Source organism: Hyla sarda, chromosome 9, assembly GCF_029499605.1.
Source record: "Hyla sarda isolate aHylSar1 chromosome 9, aHylSar1.hap1, whole genome shotgun sequence".
NCBI lineage: Eukaryota > Metazoa > Chordata > Amphibia > Anura > Hylidae > Hyla > Hyla sarda.
Window position 1 is genome coordinate 3,383,644 of NC_079197.1, and position 22,361 is coordinate 3,406,004.

The 22,361-nt window shown below is 36.3% G+C and overlaps 1 protein-coding gene and 1 long non-coding RNA gene across 2 annotated transcripts in view; one reads left to right on the plus strand and one right to left on the minus strand.

The window, feature by feature from the left end:
* Positions 1-22,361, minus strand: part of LOC130291648 (uncharacterized) — a 63,941-nt gene that overhangs the window by 28,915 nt on the left and 12,665 nt on the right. The window contains exons 2-3 of the long non-coding RNA XR_008847990.1: positions 20,841-20,884; positions 16,606-16,772 (exon numbers count right to left, since the gene is read on the minus strand). This is a non-coding gene — a long non-coding RNA (uncharacterized LOC130291648). The remainder of the gene's footprint in view (positions 1-16,605; positions 16,773-20,840; positions 20,885-22,361) is intronic.
* Positions 3,011-18,102, plus strand: PRDM12 (PR/SET domain 12). The gene is made up of 5 exons (XM_056540640.1): positions 3,011-3,465; positions 9,111-9,301; positions 10,856-11,011; positions 16,706-16,817; positions 16,972-18,102. Exons 1-5 carry the CDS (start codon positions 3,243-3,245, stop codon positions 17,355-17,357), a joined length of 1,068 nt encoding a protein of 355 aa, XP_056396615.1. The 5' UTR covers positions 3,011-3,242; the 3' UTR covers positions 17,358-18,102.

Here is a 22,361-nt window from a genome sequence, read left to right on the forward strand (position 1 = left end):
TAGATAGATAGATAGATATGAGATAGATAGATAGATATAGATAGATATGAGATAGATAGATAGATAGATAGATATATAGATAGATAGATAGATATGAGATAGATAGATATGAGATAGATGGATAGATAGATAGATAGATATGAGATAGATATGAGATAGATAGATAGATAGATAGATAGATAGAGAGATAGATATGAGATAGATATGAGATAGATAGATAAATAGATAGATATGAGATAGATAGATAGATAGATAGATATGAGATAGATATGAGATAGATAGATAGATGATAGATAATAGATAGATAGATATGAGATAGATAGATAGATAGATGATAGATAATAGATAGATAGATATGAGATAGATAGATAGAGAGATATGAGATAGATAGATATGAGATAGATAGATAGATAGATATGAGATAGATAGATAGATAGATAGATAGATATGAGATAGATAGATAGATAATAGATAGATAGATATGAGATAGATAGATAGATAGATATGATATAGATAGAGAGATAGATAGATATGAGATAATAGATAGATAGATATGAGATAGATAGATAGATAGATAGATATGAGATAGAGAGATATGAGATAGATAGATATGAGATAGATAGATAGATAGATATGAGATAGATAGATAGATAGATATGAGATAGATAGATATGAGATAGATAGATATGAGATAGATAGATAGATAGATAGATATGAGATAGATAGATATGAGATAGATATGAGATAGATAGATAGATAGATATGAGATAGATATGAGATAGATAGATATGAGATAGATAGATAGATAGATATGAGATAGATAGATATGAGATAGATAGATATGAGATAGATAGATAGATAGATAGATAGATATGAGATAGATAGATATGAGCTAGATATGAGATAGATAGATATTAGATATATAGATATGAGATAGATAGATAGATAGATAGATATGAGATAGATATGAGATAAATAGATAGATAGATAGATAGATATGAGATAGATAGATATGAGATAGATAGATATGAGATAGATATGAGATAGATAGATAGATATGAGATAGATATGAGATAGATAGATAGATATGAGATAGATATGAGATAGATAGATAGATATGAGATAGATAGATATGAGATAGATAGATATGAGATAGATAGATATGAGATAGATAGATATGAGATAGATAGATATGAGATAGATAGATAGATAGATAGATAGATATGAGATAGATATGAGATAGATAGATAGATATGAGATAGATAGGAGATAGATAGATATGAGATAGATATGAGATAGATAGATATGAGATAGATAGATATGAGATAGATATGAGATAGATAGATAGATATGAGATAGATAGGAGATAGATAGATATGAGATAGATAGATATGAGATAGATAGATATGAGATAGATATGAGATAGATAGATATGAGATAGATATGAGATAGATAGATATGAGATAGATATGAGATAGATAGATAGATAGATAGATAGATAGATATGAGATAGATAGATAGATAGATAGATAGATATGAGATAGATATGAGATAGATAGATAGATAGATAGATATAAGAAGGAAATGAAAAGAGAGAATGAAGGAAAAAAGTGACAGAAGGGACAAAATGAACGAATATGGAAAAGAGAGAAAAAACTGAGAAGAAAAGTCAGAAAAAGAAAAGACAGAAAAGAAAACGGAAGAAGAGATGAGAGAGAAATAAGGATGGAAAAAAATTACAGGAAAGAAGTTAGAAAAGGAAATAGTGAAGAAAATAAGAAACGGATAAAGAAGAGAAGGAAAAGAAGGAAAGAGGGGCAGTAGTTTGGGAGGGTAGAGGGGCAGTAGTTTGGGAGGGTAGAGGGGCAGTAGTTTGGGAGGGTAGAGGGGCAGTAGTTTGGGAGGGTAGAGGGGCAGTAGTTTGGGAGGGTAGAGGGGCAGTAGTTTGGGTGGGAGGGTAGAGGGGCAGTAGTTTGGGAGGGTAGAGGGGCAGTAGTTTGGGTGGGAGGGTAGAGGGGCAGTAGTTTGGGTGGGTAGAGGGGCAGTAGTTTGGGAGGGTAGAGGGGCAGTAGTTTGGGTGGGAGGGTAGAGGGGCAGTAGTTTGGGTGGGAGGGTAGAGGGGCAGTAGTTTGGGAGGGTAGAGGGGCAGTAGTTTGGGAGGGTAGAGGGGCAGTAGTTTGGGTGGGAGGGTAGAGGGGCAGTAGTTTGGGAGGGTAGAGGGGCAGTAGTTTGGGTGGGAGGGTAGAGGGGCAGTAGTTTGGGTGGGAGGGTAGAGGGGCAGTAGTTTGGGTGGGTGGGTAGAGGGGCAGTAGTTTGGGAGGGTAGAGGGGCAGTAGTTTGGGAGGGTAGAGGGGCAGTAGTTTGGGAGGGTAGAGGGGCAGTAGTTTGGGAGGGTAGAGGGGCAGTAGTTTGGGTGGGTGGGTGGGTAGAGGGGCAGTAGTTTGGGTGGGTGGGTAGAGGGGCAGTAGTTTGGGTGGGTGGGTGGGTAGAGGGGCAGTAGTTTGGGTGGGTAGAGGGGCAGTAGTTTGGGTGGGAGGGTAGAGGGGCAGTAGTTTGGGAGGGTAGAGGGGCAGTAGTTTGGGAGGGTAGAGGGGCAGTAGTTTGGGTGGGAGGGTAGAGGGGCAGTAGTTTGGGAGGGTAGAGGGGCAGTAGTTTGGGTGGGAGGGTAGAGGGGCAGTAGTTTGGGTGGGAGGGTAGAGGGGCAGTAGTTTGGGTGGGTGGGTAGAGGGGCAGTAGTTTGGGAGGGTAGAGGGGCAGTAGTTTGGGAGGGTAGAGGGGCAGTAGTTTGGGAGGGTAGAGGGGCAGTAGTTTGGGAGGGTAGAGGGGCAGTAGTTTGGGTGGGTGGGTGGGTAGAGGGGCAGTAGTTTGGGTGGGTGGGTGGGTAGAGGGGCAGTAGTTTGGGTGGGTGGGTAGAGGGGCAGTAGTTTGGGTGGGTGGGTAGAGGGGCAGTAGTTTGGGTGGGTGGGTAGAGGGGCAGTAGTTTGGGGCAGGTCTGCAGCAGGTGCCCCCGGGTGTCTCTCCCTCCTCCCCACCTCTCTCTTTCTCTGGCAGTCTCTCGGGAGGAGGGGGACTGTCTCTCTCTACACGTCAGGGGGGTCATTAATAACCAATTAGGAGGGTCATCCAGGCCCCTATAAGAGGGAAGGGCTGAGGCGAGGAGGAGAGATCCGCAGTGTGAGGAGGTAGAGGCGGGTGACACGTGACTCCGCAGCACTACAAGTACCAGCAGGCTCAGCAGACCCATGATGGGCTCAGTGCTCCCCGCAGAAGCTTTGGTCCTGAAGAGCGGCCTGAAGCCCCCGGGACTGTCCCTGGCGGAGATGATCACCTCGGACATCTTACACAGCTTCCTGTACGGCCGATGGAGGAACGTCCTGGGGGAGCAACTGTTCGAGGAGAAGAGCAACCACATCGGCCCCAAGACGGCGTTCACTGCCGAGGTGCTGGCACAGTCCTTCTCCGGAGGTAGGTGCCCCGGGACGGGCTGATCCATACAACTTATACTGATCCCTGATCCATACAAATACTGATCCATACAACTTATACTGATCCATACAAATACTGATCCATACAAATACTGATCCATACAAATACTGATCCATACAAATACTGATCCATACAAATACTGATCCATACAACTTATACTGATCCATACAAATACTGATCCATACAAATACTGATCCATACAACTTATACTGATCCATACAACTTATACTGATCCATACAACTTATACTGATCCATACAACTTATACTGATCCATACAAATACTGATCCATACAAATACTGATCCATACAACTTATACTGATCCATACAACTTATACTGATCCATACAACTTATACTGATCCATACAACTTATACTGATCCATACAATTTATACTGATCACTGATCCATACAACTTATACTGATCCATACAACTTATACTGATCCATACAACTTATACTGATCCATACAAATACTGATCCATACAACTTATACTGATCCATACAATTTATACTGATCACTGATCCATACAACTTATACTGATCCCTGATCCATACAAATACTGATCCATACAACTTATACTGATCCATACAAATACTGATCCCTGATCCATACAACTTATACTGATCCATACAACTTATACTGATCCCTGATCCATACAAATACTGATCCATACAACTTATACTGATCACTGATCCATACAACTTATACTGATCCCTGATCCATACAACTTATACTGATCCATACAAATACTGATCACTGATCCTGGACCTAGGTGCCCCCGGTACGGGCTGATCCATACAAATACTGATCACTGATCCTGGACCTAGGTGCCCCGGGACGGGCTGATCCATACAACTTATACTGATCACTGATCCATACAACTTATACTCATCACTGATCCATACAACTTATACTGATCACTGATCCATACAACTCATACTGATCACTGATCCTGGACCTAGGTGCCCCCCGGGACAGGGTGACCCACACCTTATACCTATCAAACATTTTATACTGATCCCTGATCCTGGACCTAGGTGCCGCCTGTGCCAGGGTGACCCACACACCTTATAGTGATAACTCATCTCTTCTTCCGATCACACATCTCATACTGATCACTGATCCCGGACCTAGGTGACCACCATGCCAGGCTGCACCACACACAGCTCTTACCGATCACACATCTCCCACCGATCACACATCTCCCACCGATCCCACATCTCCCACCGATCACACATCTCCCACCGATCCCACATCTCCCACCGATCACACATCTCTTACCGATCACACATCTCCCACCGATCACACATCTCCCACCGATCACACATCTCCCACCGATCCCACATCTCCCACCGATCCCACATCTCCCACCGATCACACATCTCCCACCGATCCCACATCTCCCACCGATCACACATCTCTTACCGATCACACATCTCCCACCGATCACACATCTCCCACCGATCACACATCTCCCACCGATCCCACATCTCCCACCGATCACACATCTCCCACCGATCACACATCTCTCCGTTTCGTTTGATACAATTTGTGTAAATATTTCCATTCTCTTCTTTGACATCTGCGCTTCTTCCACTTTCGGTTCCCATCAGAAAATCTCCTTTATTTTTTATTACCAACCGAGCCTGAAATCCCCTTTATGCCCGCCCCCCCTTTCCCAGTGCCCCCCCGCCTTTCCCAGTTCCCCCCCCTCTCCCCAGTTTTGCGGGGCATGTAATAGAGTCAGACTGGGGAAGAAAAGCTTTTACATTCATTTAGTTAACTTGAGTTTGACCTGAAAAAGAAGAAGAAGAAAAGTTTCCACTTAAACCGAGAGAAGCAGCAGAGTCCCATTCAGAGAGGTGTCTGGGTCTTATTCCACAGTCATCACTCGGGGCTCCTGGCATCTATTATGACTCCCATTCTCCTCTCTGTTCCTTTCCTAATTGACCATGAAGACTAATCCCCCCATCATTCTCCTCATGTCAGGCAGATAATCCCCCGTTTTGTTGGGGTGGAAATTCCTCCCTACACGATGCCCCAAATGTATCGGCGACACTTTCCACACAGACTAATGAATTTACAATGAGCCATTTCTTTCTTGTTGGGTTTCATGAATGCCCATCACTTTACCAGGGTGACGAATGGCAGGACGGGTAAGATGGGGGCAGCATTTAACCCCTGTCTGGGCGACAAACACCCCCCCCCCCCCCCCCTATGGTCCCAGGTTCCGTGTTCAATAAAATCCCCATTCACTTACCCCCTTTATTCTCAGAACTTTGGGAATTCTTTTATTTATTTATTTATTTAATTATCTGTGTGTGAGTTTATATATATATTGTTTTTTTTATTATATTTCTTTCATTAATTAATTATGTGTGTGAGTATATAGATATATATATATATATATATATATATATACACATATATATTGTTTTTTTAAATATTTATTTTATTAATTAATTATTTGTGTGTGTATATATATATATATATATATATATATCGGGTTTTTTTATATTTGTTTAATGAATTAATTATTTGTGTGTGTATATATATATATATATTGTTTTTTATATTTATTTAATTAATTATTTGTGTATGTAGACATTTATATTTATTTAATTGATTATTTTTATATATGTATACATTTATATTTATTTATTCATTATTTATTTGGAAGAAGACGTAGATCGTTTACAATAAATAAATAAATAAATAAATAAATAAATAAATAAATAAATAATACCAGAAATAGAATTTGAATTTGTTAGAGAATAAACCGTTGTTGGTTTTAACGGACGATTCAAATTCCTGATGATACAATGTATCTAGATCAGTGGTCTCTAACTGTAACCCTCCAGCTGTTGCAAAACTACAATTCCCAGCATGCCCGGACAGCCTTCGGCTGTCCGGGCATGCTGGGAGTTGTAGTTTTGCAAAGAGGGTCACAGTTAGGAAACCACTGATCTACTGTAAGTGATCGCGATGCAAACTGTGAGCCTCCAGCTGTTGCTAAACTACAATTCCCAGCATGCCCGGACAGCCTTCGGGAGTTGTAGTTTTGCAATAGCTGGAGGCACCCTGTACTAATAGGGGTCTGTCGGGGAATGCTGGGAGTTGTAGTTTTGCAACAGCTGGAGGCTCACAGTTTGAGACCACTGATCTAAATACAGGGGTCTTCAAACTGGCGAGCTCCAGCATGCTGGGAGTTGTAGTTTTGGACCAACTTGGGGTCCACAGTTTAGAGACCCCTCTGATCCAGAGCGATCTGATTGGGCGCGACAGACAATTTTGATCCTTTAGAAACGATTCGAGGGCAAAAGGGAAAAAAACTCATAGAAAAGATCGGGAAAGGAGCCAAATTGACAGAAAGGGTTAAATTGGATTAAATCTGGATTGGATAAAATAAGATCCTCAGGAATCACTGGGATCGGTAGGAGAAATAGCGACTTTTATACAATTGTTTCCCAATCTAATTGACGATTATCGATATTCTTATGAATTCTTGGTATTGATGATGATTTCCCAGACACATTGATGGGATTATTGGGCATTAGATCGGTAACTTTACAAGACAATAATGTATTTACTGTAGATTACATCATGTATCAATCAGATTATATATATAGATCAGATTATATATAGATTAGATTATATAGATCACATCATGTATCAATCAGATGATATATATAGATCACATCATGTATCAATCAGATTATATATATAGATTACATCATGTATCAATCAGATTATATATATAGATTACATTATATATAGATTAGATTATATATAGATCACATCATGTATCAATCAGATGACATATATAGATTATATTATATATAGATTAGATTATATATAGATTAGATTATATATAGATCAGATTATATATAGATTAGATTATATATAGATTAGATTATATATAGATTAGATTATATATAGATTAGATTATATAGATCAGATTATTTATAGATCAGGTTATATATAGATTAGATTATATAGATCAGGTTATATATAGATTATATTATATAGATCAGGTTATATATAGATGATATTATATAGATCAGGTTATATATAGATTATATTATATAGATCAGGTTATATATAGATGATATTATATAGATCAGGTTATATATAGATGATATTATATAGATCAGGTTATATATAGATGATATTATATAGATCAGGTTATATATAGATTATATTATATATAGATTAGATTATATATAGATAAATTGATATACAATGCAGGTGATATAGATCAGGTTATATATAGATGATATTATATAGATCAGGTTATATATAGATTATATTATATTATTTATAGATTATATTATATTATATATAGATTAGATTATATAGATCAGATTATATATAGATTAGATTATATAGATAAATTGATATACAATGCAGGTGATATAGATCAGGTTATATATAGATGATATTATATAGATCAGGTTATATATAGATGATATTATATAGATCAGGTTATATATAGATGATATTATATAGATCAGGTTATATATAGATGATATTATATAGATCAGGTTATATATAGATGATATTATATAGATCAGGTTATATAGATTAGATTATATAGATCAGGTTATATATAGATTAGATTATATATAGATCAGGTTATAGATAGATTATATTATATATAGATTACATTATATTATATAGATCAGGTTATATATAGATTATATTATATTATTTATAGATTAGATTATATTATATATAGATTATATTATATAGATCAGGTTATATATAGATTATATTATATAGATCAGGTTATATATAGATTATATTATATATAGTTTATATTATATAGATCAGGTTATATATAGATTATATTATATAGATCAGGTTATATATAGATTATATTATATATAGATGATATTATATAGATCAGGTTATATATAGATTATATTATATATAGATGATATTATATAGATCAGGTTATATATAGATGATATTATATAGATCAGGTTATGTATAGATGATATTATATAGATCAGGTTATATATAGATTAGATTATATAGATCAGGTTATATATAGATGATATTATATAGATCAGGTTATATATAGATTAGATTATATAGATCAGGTTATATATAGATTATATTATATATAGATTATATTATATTATATAGATCAGGTTATATATAGATTAGATTATATAGATCAGGTTATATATAGATGATATTATATAGATCAGATTATATATAGATTATATTATATAGATCAGGTTATATATAGATTATATTATATATAGATCAGGTTATATATAGATTAGATTATATAGATCAGGTTATATATAGATGATATTATATAGATCAGATTATATATAGATTATATTATATAGATCAGGTTATATATAGATTATATTATATTATATATAGATTAGATTATATAGATCAGGTTATATATAGATGATATTATATAGATCAGGTTATATATAGATTATATTATATTATATATAGTTTATATTATATAGATCAGGTTATATATAGATTATATTATATTATATATAGTTTATATTATATAGATAAGCTGATATATAATGCAGGTGATATAGATCTCCCGGTTGGACTCAGTTCTCACAGTGCGTCTCCTCCTCCTCAGAGGTCCAGAAGCTCTCCAGCCTGGTTCTGCCCACAGAGGTGATCATCGCCCAGAGCTCTATACCCGGCGAAGGCCTCGGGATCTTCTCCAAGACCTGGATCAAAGCCGGAACCGAGATGGGGCCCTTCACCGGCAGAGTCATCTCCCCGGAACATGTGGATCTGTGCAAGAACAACAACCTGATGTGGGAGGTGAGAGTCATCATCATCATCATCATCACTCTCATCATCATCATCACCACCACCACTACCACCACCATCATCATCCCCCACATAATCACCCCCTCATCATCATCACTCTCATCATCATCATCATAGATAGATATCATCATCATCCTCACCATCATCATTCCCATCATCATCCCCCACATAATCACCCCCTCATCATCATCACTCTCATAATCACCACCATCACTCTCATCATCATCATCATAGATAGATATCATCATCATCCTCACCATCATCATCATCCCCCACATAATCACCCCCTCATCATCATCACTCTCATCATCATCATCACCACCATCACTCTCATCATCCTCATCATCCCCCACATAATCACCCCCTCATCACCATCACCCTCATCATCCTCAGCACAGGTGTATCCGGGGGCTCAGATAAGATCAAGTGATGTCTCCCCCCAGGGGAGGAACTAATTGAATGAGATGAAGTGGATGGAGATGAATGGTGTCGGCTCCATTGTCTGCGCTGTCAGGACAATTGGCTTAAATAGACACTTTGGATGTCAATGAAACTGAAGGGGGGGGGGTCATCTGAAAGTCCCCCCCAATTGTTTGTATAAGAGGTCAAGATTTGTATAGGGCAGTACTGTGCAAACTAGAGGGTCTTCACAACACATAGCATGCTGGGAGTTGTAGTGTCACCACAGCTGGTGGGCCATGTATACAAGAAAGGGGGAGGGGGGCGCTGTATCATCCCCAATGGACTCAATGTCCTCCTGTAATCCCATGAGACATTGAGATAGATAGATATGAGATAGATATGAGATAGATAGATAGATATGAGATAGAAATGAGATAGATAGATAGATATGAGATAGATAGATATGAGATAGATATGAGATAGATAGATATGAGATAGATAGATAGATAGATATGACATAGAAATGAGATAGATAGATAGATATGAGATAGATAGATAGATATGAGATAGATATGAGATAGATAGATAGATAGATATGAGATAGATAGATATGAGATAGATAGATAGATAGATATGAGATAGATATGAGATAGATAGATATGAGATAGATATGAGATAGATAGATAGATAGATATGAGATAGATATGAGATAGATAGATAGATATGAGATAGATAGATATGAGATAGATAGATATGAGATATATATGAGATAGATAGATATGAGATAGATATGAGATAGATAGATATGAGATAGATATGAGATAGATAGATAGATAGATATGAGATAGATAGATATGAGATAGATATGAGATAGATATGAGAGAGATAGATAGATATGAGATAGATAGATAGATATGAGATAGATAGATATGAGATATAGATAGATAGATATGAGATAGATAGATATGAGATAGATATGAGATAGATATGAGATAGATATGAGATAGATAGATATGAGATAGATAGATAGATAGATATGAGATAGATATGAGATAGATAGATATGAGAGAGATAGATATGATATATATAGATATTTCTCTGTATTGTCTATTATGACATTATTAACCCCCTGTCTTCTTTCAGGTCTTTAATGAGGACAGCACAGTGCGGTATTTTATTGACGCCAGTCAGGAGGATCACCGCAGTTGGATGACATATATAAAGTGCGCCCGCAACGAGCAGGAGCAGAACCTGGAGGTGGTACAGATCGGGAACAGCATCTTCTACAAGGCCATCGAGGTAATACTCCCATCATCTCCCATACACAATGTACTGCAGCAGCTTCTTATCTTGGTGACCTACAAAACAATGGCGGCTGGGTTCACTTTTGGCGCCCTCCTCAGGTCACCACTGGACAGTGCAGTCAGTTCTAGAACATTCTAGACTCGGTTGATGTTCACCCCCCCTCCCCCATTTTAATGTATAGATAATTCTAGAACATTGGATGACTGTCCTAACTGGAAGATTCAGTGCTGTGGCCCCTCATTCACTTGTAGGGCCGGCAGTGGCCCCTGCTGATCCCTATATGAGCAGTCCTGGGTCATAACAATAGGATCCGAGGATCTTTCCGCGGCGCAGCAGGAATGGCAACTCTTTTCTTCTAACAGGAAAAAATCAATTTACCCTGTAACAAATGGCGGGTTAGGGTGAATGGCGCAGTTTACAGACATCTCCTTCGCACGCACGGCCGCGGCGGTAAACATCACTTATCCAATAGAAGCCTCCAGCACCCCGCCATTTCTGGATTTGCTTGTGACAAGCGATGTCATTTTTCTCTTTCTGTGGGGGGAGGAGGGTGAAGATTCAGAAGTTTCCCGTAACCTGACATACAAAGGGCTGGCGGTGGGATCATAGACCCCATAGACTCTGCGCCACTCATTCTCTGTATTTCGCTGTTAGGCTCAAGGTCACCGCTCTCCGCATTGTTTGGGAGCCGCCATAAGAAGCCGAGACACCCGGAGCGGCGCTCCCCATTCATCGACCATCGCCCCTGGAGTGCGTTCAGTAGCGCCATATTCTCTGGGTGACCTTGGTAACCAAGGAGCTCGACACCGGGAGCCAAGGGAGATGCCAGGTGGCAGCCAAGGGGGCACAAACTTATACGTGACACAGGAGAGACATAGGGGTGGCAACAAGTTCTGCGACCGCTACTGCCAGGGACATCACCGCAGATTGTTCATAAGGGCCAGAACTGACAGTACGCCAACAAATAGCGCCCAACGGAGGCCGGAAGGAGAATCAATTGACCCCTTTTGGGTGATTAAAGCCGTTTGGATACCCCAGAATGTTACCACATGATGTATCTAACCTAATAGATCAATGGGAAGAGGCTGAAAATAGGACAAGTTATATCTCTTCTATCTGCCGAACACCTGGCACCCACATAATAGAGCGATAAATATGTGTATATAGAATGAGTAACCCACAAATATTCCATAGAAATGATAACGTGGCACTCACCCGTCCGCTGACATATCTTCTTTATATTGTGTACAAAGACATAACACGAGACAGGGAAGGGATCAGACAAGATGGGGGTGATGAAAGGCAACAGCCGTTTTGTGTCTTCACAACACTTTGCCAGGTCTGAAACGGCTGTTGCCTTACATCACCCCCATCTTGTCTGATCCCTTCCCTGTCTCGTGTTATGTCAGCGGACGGGTGAGTGCCACGTTATCATTTCCATGGAATCATTATGTGAAATACACTCCAGTACTCATATAACCTCTATATATTACATCATATGTGACTGATATCAGCCGCACCTCTTATAACGCTCCAGTACTCATATAACCTCTATATATTACATCATGTGATGATATCAGCCGCTCCTCTTATAACACTCCAGTACTGATATAACCTCTATATATTACATCATATGTGATATCAGCCGCTCCTCTTATAACGCTCCAGTACTGATATAACCTCTATATATTACATCATATGTGATGATATCAGCCGCTCCTCTTATAACGCTCCAGTACTGATATAATCTCTATATATTACATCATATGTGACTGATATCAGCTGCTCCTCTTATAACGCACCAGTACTGATATAATCTCTATATATTACATCATATGTGATATCAGCCGCTCCTCTTATAACGCTCCAGTACTGATATAATCTCTATATATTACATCATATGTGACTGATATCAGCCGCTCCTCTTATAACGCTCCAGTACTGATATAATCTCTATATATTACATCATATGTGATATCAGCCGCTCCTCTTATAACGCTCCAGTACTGATATAATCTCTATATATTACATCATATGTGATATCATCCGCTCCTCTTATAACGCTCCAGTACTGATATAACCTCTATATATTACATCATATGTGATGATATCAGCCGCTCCTCTTATAACGCTCCAGTACTGATATAACCTCTATATACTACATCATATGTGATATCAGCCGCTCCTCTTATAATGCTCCAGTACTGATATAACCTCTATATATTACATCATATGTGACTGATATCAGCCGCTCCTCTTATAACGCTCCAGTACTGATATAATCTCTATATATTACATCATATGTGATATCAGCCGCTCCTCTTATAACGCTCCAGTACTGATATAACCTCTATATATTACATCATATGTGATGATATCAGCCGCTCCTCTTATAACGCTCCAGTACTGATATAATCTCTATATATTACATCATATGTGATGATATCAGCCGCTCCTCTTATAACGCTCCAGTACTGATATAATCTCTATATATTACATCATATGTGATATCAGCCGCTCCTCTTATAACGCTCCAGTACTGATATAATCTCTATATATTACATCATATGTGATATCAGCCGCTCCTCTTATAACGCTCCAGTACGGATATAACCTCTATATATTACATCATATGTGATGATATCATCCGCTCCTCTTATAACGCTCCAGTACTGATATAATCTCTATATATTACATCATATGTGATATCATCCGCTCCTCTTATAACACCCCAGTACTGATATAATCTCTATATATTACATCATATGTGATGATATCAGCCGCTCCTCTTATAACGCTCCAGTACTGATATAATCTCTATATATTACATCATATGTGATATCATCCGCTCCTCTTATAACGCTCCAGTACTGATATAATCTCTATATATTACATCATATGTGATGATATCAGCCGCTCCTCTTATAACGCTCCAGTACTGATATAATCTCTATATATTACATCATATGTGACTGATATCATCCTCTTATAACGCTCCAGTACTGATATAACCTCTATATATTACATCATATGTGATGATATCAGCCGCTCCTCTTATAACGCTCCAGTACCGATATAATCTCTATATATTACATCATATGTGATATCAGCCGCTCCTCTTATAACGCTCCAGTACTGATATAATCTCTATATATTACATCATATGTGATGATATCAGCCGCTCCTCTTATAACGCTCCAGTACTGATATAATCTCTATATATTACATCATATGTGATGATATCAGCCGCTCCTCTTATAACGCTCCAGTACTGATATAATCTCTATATATTACATCATATGTGATGATATCAGCCGCTCCTCTTATAACGCTCCAGTACTGATATAATCTCTATATATTACATCATATGTGATATCAGCCGCTCCTCTTATAACGCTCCAGTACTGATATAACCTCTATATATTACATCATATGTGATGATATCAGCCGCTCCTCTTATAACGCCCAAGTACTGATATAATCTCTATATATTACATCATATGTGATGATATCATCCGCTCCTCTTATAACGCTCCAGTACTGATATAACCTCTATATATTACATCATATGTGATGATATCATCCGCTCCTCTTATAACGCTCCAGTACTGATATGATGTAATATATAGAGATTATATCAGTACTGGAGCGTTATAAGAGGAGCGGCTGATATCACATATGATGTAATATATAGAGATTATATCAGTACTGGAGCGTTATAAGAGGAGCGGCTGATATCATCACATATGATGTAATATATAGAGATTATATGTGACTGATATCATCCGCTCCTCTTATAACGCTCCAGTACTGATATAACCTCTATATATTACATCATATGTGACTGATATCAGCCGCTCCTCTTATAACGCTCCAGTACTGATATATTCTCTATATATTACATCATATGTGATGATATCAGCCGCTCCTCTTATAACGCTCCAGTACTGATATAACCTCTATATATTACATCATATGTGACTGATATCAGCCGCTCCTCTTATAACACTCCAGTACTGATATAACCTCTATATATTACATCATATGTGATATCAGCCGCTCCTCTTATAACGCTCCAGTACTGATATATTCTCTATATATTACATCATATGTGATGATATCAGCCGCTCCTCTTATAACGCTCCAGTACTGATATAACCTCTATATATTACATATGTGATATCATCCGCTCCTCTTATAATGCTCCAGTACTGATATAACCTCTATATATTACATCATATGTGATGATATCATCCGCTCCTCTTATAACGCTCCAGTACTGATATAATCTCTATATATTACATCATATGTGACTGATATCATCCTCTTATAACGCTCCAGTACTGATATAACCTCTATATATTACATCATATGTGATGATATCAGCCGCTCCTCTTATAACGCTCCAGTACTGATATAACCTCTATATATTACATCATATGTGATGATATCATCCGCTCCTCTTATAACACTCCAGTACTGATATAACCTCTATATATTACATCATGTGATGATATCAGCCGCTCCTCTTATAATGCTCCAGTACTGATATAATCTCTATATATTACATCATATGTGATATCAGCCGCTCCTCTTATAACCCTCCAGTACTGATATAACCTCTATATATTACATCATATGTGATATCAGCCGCTCCTCTTATAACGCTCCAGTACTGATATAATCTCTATATATTACATCATATGTGACTGATATCATCCTCTCCTCTTATAACACTCCAGTACTGATATAATCTCTATATATTACATCATATATGATGATATCAGCCGCTCCTCTTATAACGCTCCAGTACTGATATAATCTCTATATATTACATCATATGTGATATCAGCCGCTCCTCTTATAACGCTCCAGTACTGATATAACCTCTATATATTACATCATATGTGATGATATCAGCCGCTCCTCTTATAACGCTCCAGTACTGATATAACCTCTATATATTACACCATATGTGATGATATCAGCCGCTCCTCTTATAACACTCCAGTACTGATATAACCTCTATATATTACATCATATGTGATGATATCAGCCGCTCCTCTTATAACGCTCCAGTACTGATATAACCTCTATATATTACATCATATGTGATGATATCAGCCGCTCCTCTTATAACACTCCAGTACTGATATAACCTCTATATATTACATCATATGTGACTGATATCAGCCGCTCCTCTTATAACGCTCCAGTACTGATATAACCTCTATATATTACATCATATGTGATGATATCAGCCGCTCCTCTTATAACGCTCCAGTACTGATATAACCTCTATATATTACATCATATGTGACTGATATCAGCCGCTCCTCTTATAATGCTCCAGTACTGATATAATCTCTATATATTACATCATATGTGATGATATCAGCCGCTCCTCTTATAATGCTCCAGTACTGATATAACCTCTATATATTACATCATATGTGATATCAGCCGCTCCTCTTATAACGCTCCAGTACTGATATAACCTCTATATATTACATCATATGTGATGATATCAGCCGCTCCTCTTATAACCCCCCAGTACTGATATAACCCCCAGAGGGGGGCGCCAAAACCTTATTGCCTTTCTTCTCTCTTTTATGTGATGCTGCACTGTATGATGGGACGCAATGCTTTGGCGCAGGTTCCTGAATGTCTCCATTTCTTTCCCCGCAGACTATCCCTCCGGACCAGGAGCTGTTGGTTTGGTACAGTAATTCTCAGAGCACCTTCCTGGGTATTCCTGGCGTGCCGGGCATAGAGGAGGAGCAGAAGAAAAGCAAACACGGTGAGTGGCAGAGCAGGCATGGCGACAATAGTGGAAAATAGCGTGATTTTAATATTCAGCTTCCCCTGTATTACCCTATAGTGTCCAGCAGGGGGAGCTTTTAGAATTATTTTTTTTGTTCTAGTGATTTTAATGTTATTTTCCCCTCTTTCAGATGACTTCGGAGGCGGCGATACCAACGGCCCCGTCCTGTCCGGCCGCATGCGCTGTGTCATCTGCCATAGAGGCTTCAACTCGCGCAGCAATCTGCGCTCCCACATGCGGATCCACACCCTGGACAAGCCCTTCGTGTGCCGCTTCTGCAACCGTCGCTTCAGCCAGTCTTCCACCCTACGGAACCACGTGCGACTGCACACTGGGGAGCGTCCGTACAAATGCCAGGTCTGCCAGAGCGCCTACTCACAGCTGGCCGGCCTCCGCGCCCACCAGAAGAGCGCCAGGCACCGCCCGCCAAACGGCTCCCTGCAGGCTCACTCCCCCAACCTCCCCGTCCCACACCCGGCGTCCCTGGCGCACCACATCCCCACCATGGTGTTGTGAAGAAAGATGTTTAGAGACTTTTGGTGGCGCCGTCCGTCAACATTTAGCGCTTCTATTTCGACGACCAACCTGACAATCCTTGCAACAATCATAGCGGTGGACACAAGTTCATTAAAAAAGTATCCACTAGACCAGTGTGTCCCAAGCAGGGTGCCTCCAGCTGTTGCAAAACTACAACTCTCAGCATGCCCGGACAGCCAACGGCTGTCCGGGCATGCTGGGAGTTGTAGTTTTGCAGCAGCTGGAGGCACCCTGCTTGGGAAACACACCGCTAGACCATCAAAGATGACATCATTGCAGTCGCCAAGTCGCCATTATAACGGTTTTAATCATAGCCCAACAAAAAAAATAATAATAATATTCAAAGTTTGGGAATTTTTTTTTTCATTTTTTATTTATTTATTTTTTTTATTCTCCAATTCCGTCCAGACGACGGTTTTTCCGCTTTCACATCCTAAGACTTGATGTATATACGAGTGTATAAAGAAAATAAAATCTATAAATCTCTATATAAATATCTATACATATCTATACATAGGCAGCACGTATAGATTCTATCTATGACCTCTATAGTAAATATAAATATATATATGTGTATACATTGGAGGAACGTGTCACTTTATACCCTGTAAATATTCTATGTATATTCTTTGCTGTTATCAGCAGAAATCCTCTGTATTATACCTGTAAGTAATTTGTACCTCTCTGTATCTATCATATATTCCCAATAAAAGGAGGAAATTTATTTTGTGAAATTGAATTACTTTGCAAATACTTCTATTTTTTTTTATTTTTTATTTACACTTAATTTTATTCTATATCATTTTTTTCAATCTATCTATTCCAAGGAAGATGGAAGATGCAGTGGCACTCAAAACTGGTGTAAACAAAGTGGAACTATTTATTCATCCCAAATGTGAAGGCCACTACATCTTCCTTGGAATAAGTATATAGGATCCTGGACCGGGACCCTGGCTAGGAGGCACCTGTTCACACCGCTAGGAGTGCTGCTTTCTTCCTTGACATATCTATCTATCTCATATCTATCTATCTCATATCTATCTCATATCTATCTATCTATCTCATATCTATCTATCTATCTATCTCATATCTATCTCATATCTATCTATCTATCTCATATCTATCTATATATATCATATCTATCTATCTATCTATCTATCTATCTTGTATCTATCTATCATATATCTCTATCTATCCCATATCTATCTATCTATCTCATATCTATCTCATATCTATCTATCTATCTATCTCATATCTATCTATCTATCTCATATCTATCTCTGTATCTCATTTCTATCTATCTATCTCATATCTATCTATCTCATATCTATCTATCTATCTATCTCATATCTATCTATCCCATATCTATCTCATATCTATCCCATATCTATCTATCTATCTATCTATCTATCTATCTATCTCATATCTATCTATCTCATATCTATCTAGCTATCTCATATCTATCTCATATCTATCTATCTCATATCTATCTCATATCTATCTATCTCATATCTATCTCATATCTATCTATTTGTCTCATATCTATCTATCTCATATCTTTCTATCTCATATCTATCTCATATCTATCTCATATCTATCTATCTCATATCTATCTCATATCTATCTCATATCTATCTATCTCATATCTATCTATCTCATATCTATCTCATATCTATCTATCTCATATCTATCTATCTCATATCTATCTCATATCTATCTATTTGTCTCATATCTATCTATCTCATATCTATCTATCTATATATCTACATATCTATCTCATATCTATCTATCTCTGTATCTCATATCTATCTATCTATCTATCTATCTATCTCATATCTATCTATCTATCTCATATCTATCTATCTATCTATCTATCTCATATCTATCTATCCCATATCTATCTCATATCTATCCCATATCTATCTCATATCTATCTCATATCTATCCCATATCTATCCCATATCTATCTCATATCTATCTATCTATCTATCTATCTCATATCTATCTATCTCATATCTATCTATCTCATATCTATCTATCTATCTCATATCTATCTATCTCATATCTATCTCATATCTATCTCATATCTATCTATTTGTCTCATATCTATCTATCTCATATCTATCTATCTCATATCTATCTCATATCTATCTATCTCATATCTATCTCATATCTATCTCATATCTATCTATCTCATATCTATCTCATATCTATCTATTTGTCTCATATCTATCTATCTCATATCTATCTATCTATCTACATATCTATCTCATATCTATCTATCTCTGTATCTCATATCTATCTATCTATCTCATATCTATCTCATATCTATCTATCTCATATCTATCTACATATCTATATCTATCTATCTCATATCTATCTATCTATCTCATATCTATCTATCCCATATCTATCTCATATCTATCCCATATCTATCTCATATCTATCTCATATCTATCCCATATCTATCCCATATCTATCTCATATCTATCTATCTATCCCATATCTATCCCATATCTATCTCATATCTATCTCATATCTATCTATCTCATATCTATCTATCTCATATCTATCTATCTCATATCTATCTATCTCATATCTATCTCATATCTATCTCATATCTATCTCATATCTATCTCATATCTATCTCATATCTATCTATCTCATATCTATCTCATATCTATCTCATATCTATCTCATATCTATCTCATATCTATCTATCTCATATCTATCTCATATCTATCTATCTCATATCTATCTCATATCTATCTATCTCATATCTATCTCATATCTATCTATCTCATTTCTATCTATCTCATATCTATCTCATATCTATCTATCTCATATCTATCTCATATCTATCTCATATCTATCTATCTCATATCTATCTCATATCTATCTATCTCATATCTATCTCATATCTATCTATCTCATATCTATCTCATATCTATCTATCTCATATCTATCTCATATCTTTCTATCTCATATCTTTCTATCTCATATCTATCTCATATCTATCTCATATCTATCTATCTATCTATCTATCTATCTATCTATCTCATATCTATCTATCTCATATCTATCTATCTCATATCTATCTCATATCTATCTATCTCATATCTATCTATCTCATATCTATCTATCTCATATCTATCTATCTATCTATCTATCCCTTTCATATCTAATAAACATCATTTAAAAACAATCTGCAACCTAATGTATAAAGTATAGAGTTTCAGATTATTACATATTTCATAAATGTTTTATATTTCTATATTTATTATTTGCATTTATTAAGGAGAATATTATAAAACAACAACACATTATATATATATCTGTTTACACATCTTAAATAATATTCTTCCTAATAAATACATATAAAAATGTTGGGTGCAGAAAATAAACTATTTATATAGATAGATTTCCTTTTTCCAGGTTTAATTTTTTCCGCAGAGAACTCACCAACCGGTTGTTCTGCGTCCTCCTCGTTATATTTAGACGTTCACCTGAAATGAACAGAATTTTATATAATAAATATTTAAAAGAAAGAAAATCAAGAGAAAAAAAAACAAAACAAGAAACAAGCAGCGGCCCCCGGGAGTCCAGAAATCATTGTGTATAATGCGGCCTGTGTTTGTCTTTTGTATGTGGAAAGAGTAGAAAATGGATCAGTCGATAAAAAAACAAAGCGGCGCTCGGCGCCATCATCATCCTCATTTCTAATCAATTCCCGCACCACGCTGAGGAGCTTATTTTTAGGGCAAGATGTAGAAATAAGAAGAAAAAAAGCAAAAAACATGGAGATGTACAAAACATATCTTTAATACTTACGTTATAACATTTTATATGTATACAATAAATATATATTGATACAAACATAAAAAGTTTAAACAGGAATATTGCAAAAAAAAAAAAAAATTATAAAAAAAAAGAATAAGTCCTGATTTGTAATAAAAATAAAAGAACATTTAAATTTAACACGAAGATCTCAATCCACCCTCCGGCCAAAGATTTCACATATCAGTTTTTATATGGAGACAAGTATAAAAAAAAACACAGACATTTTATTGTTCTCAATTATAATAGATACATCCAAACAATTAAAAATACATAAAATATACAAAAACAATTTTTTTGGTCTTTTATAAAAAAAAAACTAACTTAACACGAGTTATATAAAGATGACTTAATTATTAGATATCAACAAAGAGTAAAAACTCATGAAAAAGAGTAAAAGATTCTTATTTAAGCAAAAAATAAAAAGAAATATATTAATGTTTAAAACTTACATTTATATCAGTAAAATGAAATCTTTATTAAAATGTAAATATGTCTAAGATGTTTCTATAAAGATTTGAAATTCTAAATAACCAAAAAACAACTACAACAAAGAAAATAATATATAAATATATGTCTGTCAGTTAATTATTGGCTTTTAATATTTTATTTATATATTTATTTGTTCATTTATTTATTTATTTATTTATTTATTTATTCATTTACTAATTTGATTGATTATTTCATTAAAACAATTGTTAAGAATTGGGAAGAAGGTGCAAAAAAAAAAAAAAAAAAAAAAACACCAGAAATAGAAATTGAATTAGTTAGAAAAAAAAAAAAATGGGGAAAATTTATGGGGAAAATTCGATTTTGTGATGATACAATGTATCTAGACCAGTGGTGTCAAACTGTGGCCCTCCAGATGTTGCAAATCTTCAACTTCCAAGCATATTTGTTTATTTCTTTATTGAATTATTCATTCTTTCTTCATATCAATCTGTGAGTGCGGCGGGGTTCTTCCATTTTGCTAATATATATATATATATATATATATATATATATATATAGATACATTTATATATAGATAGATATTTATTTAGAACAATTGTTTATAATATTTATTTGTTTATTAATTAAATTATATATATATATATATATATATATATATATATTTATACACATATATATGTCCATATTTATTTA

Excerpts from the sequence above, each read along its gene's own strand:
- PRDM12 (XM_056540640.1), top strand. The coding sequence starts at position 3,243 with ATGATGGGCTCAGTGCTCCCCGCAGAAGCTTTGGTCCTGAAGAGCGGC. Across the intron at positions 3,466-9,110 it reads GGCACAGTCCTTCTCCGGAG|AGGTCCAGAAGCTCTCCAGC; the intron begins GTAGGTGCCCCG and ends CCTCCTCCTCAG. Across the intron at positions 9,302-10,855 it reads ACAACAACCTGATGTGGGAG|GTCTTTAATGAGGACAGCAC; the intron begins GTGAGAGTCATC and ends GTCTTCTTTCAG.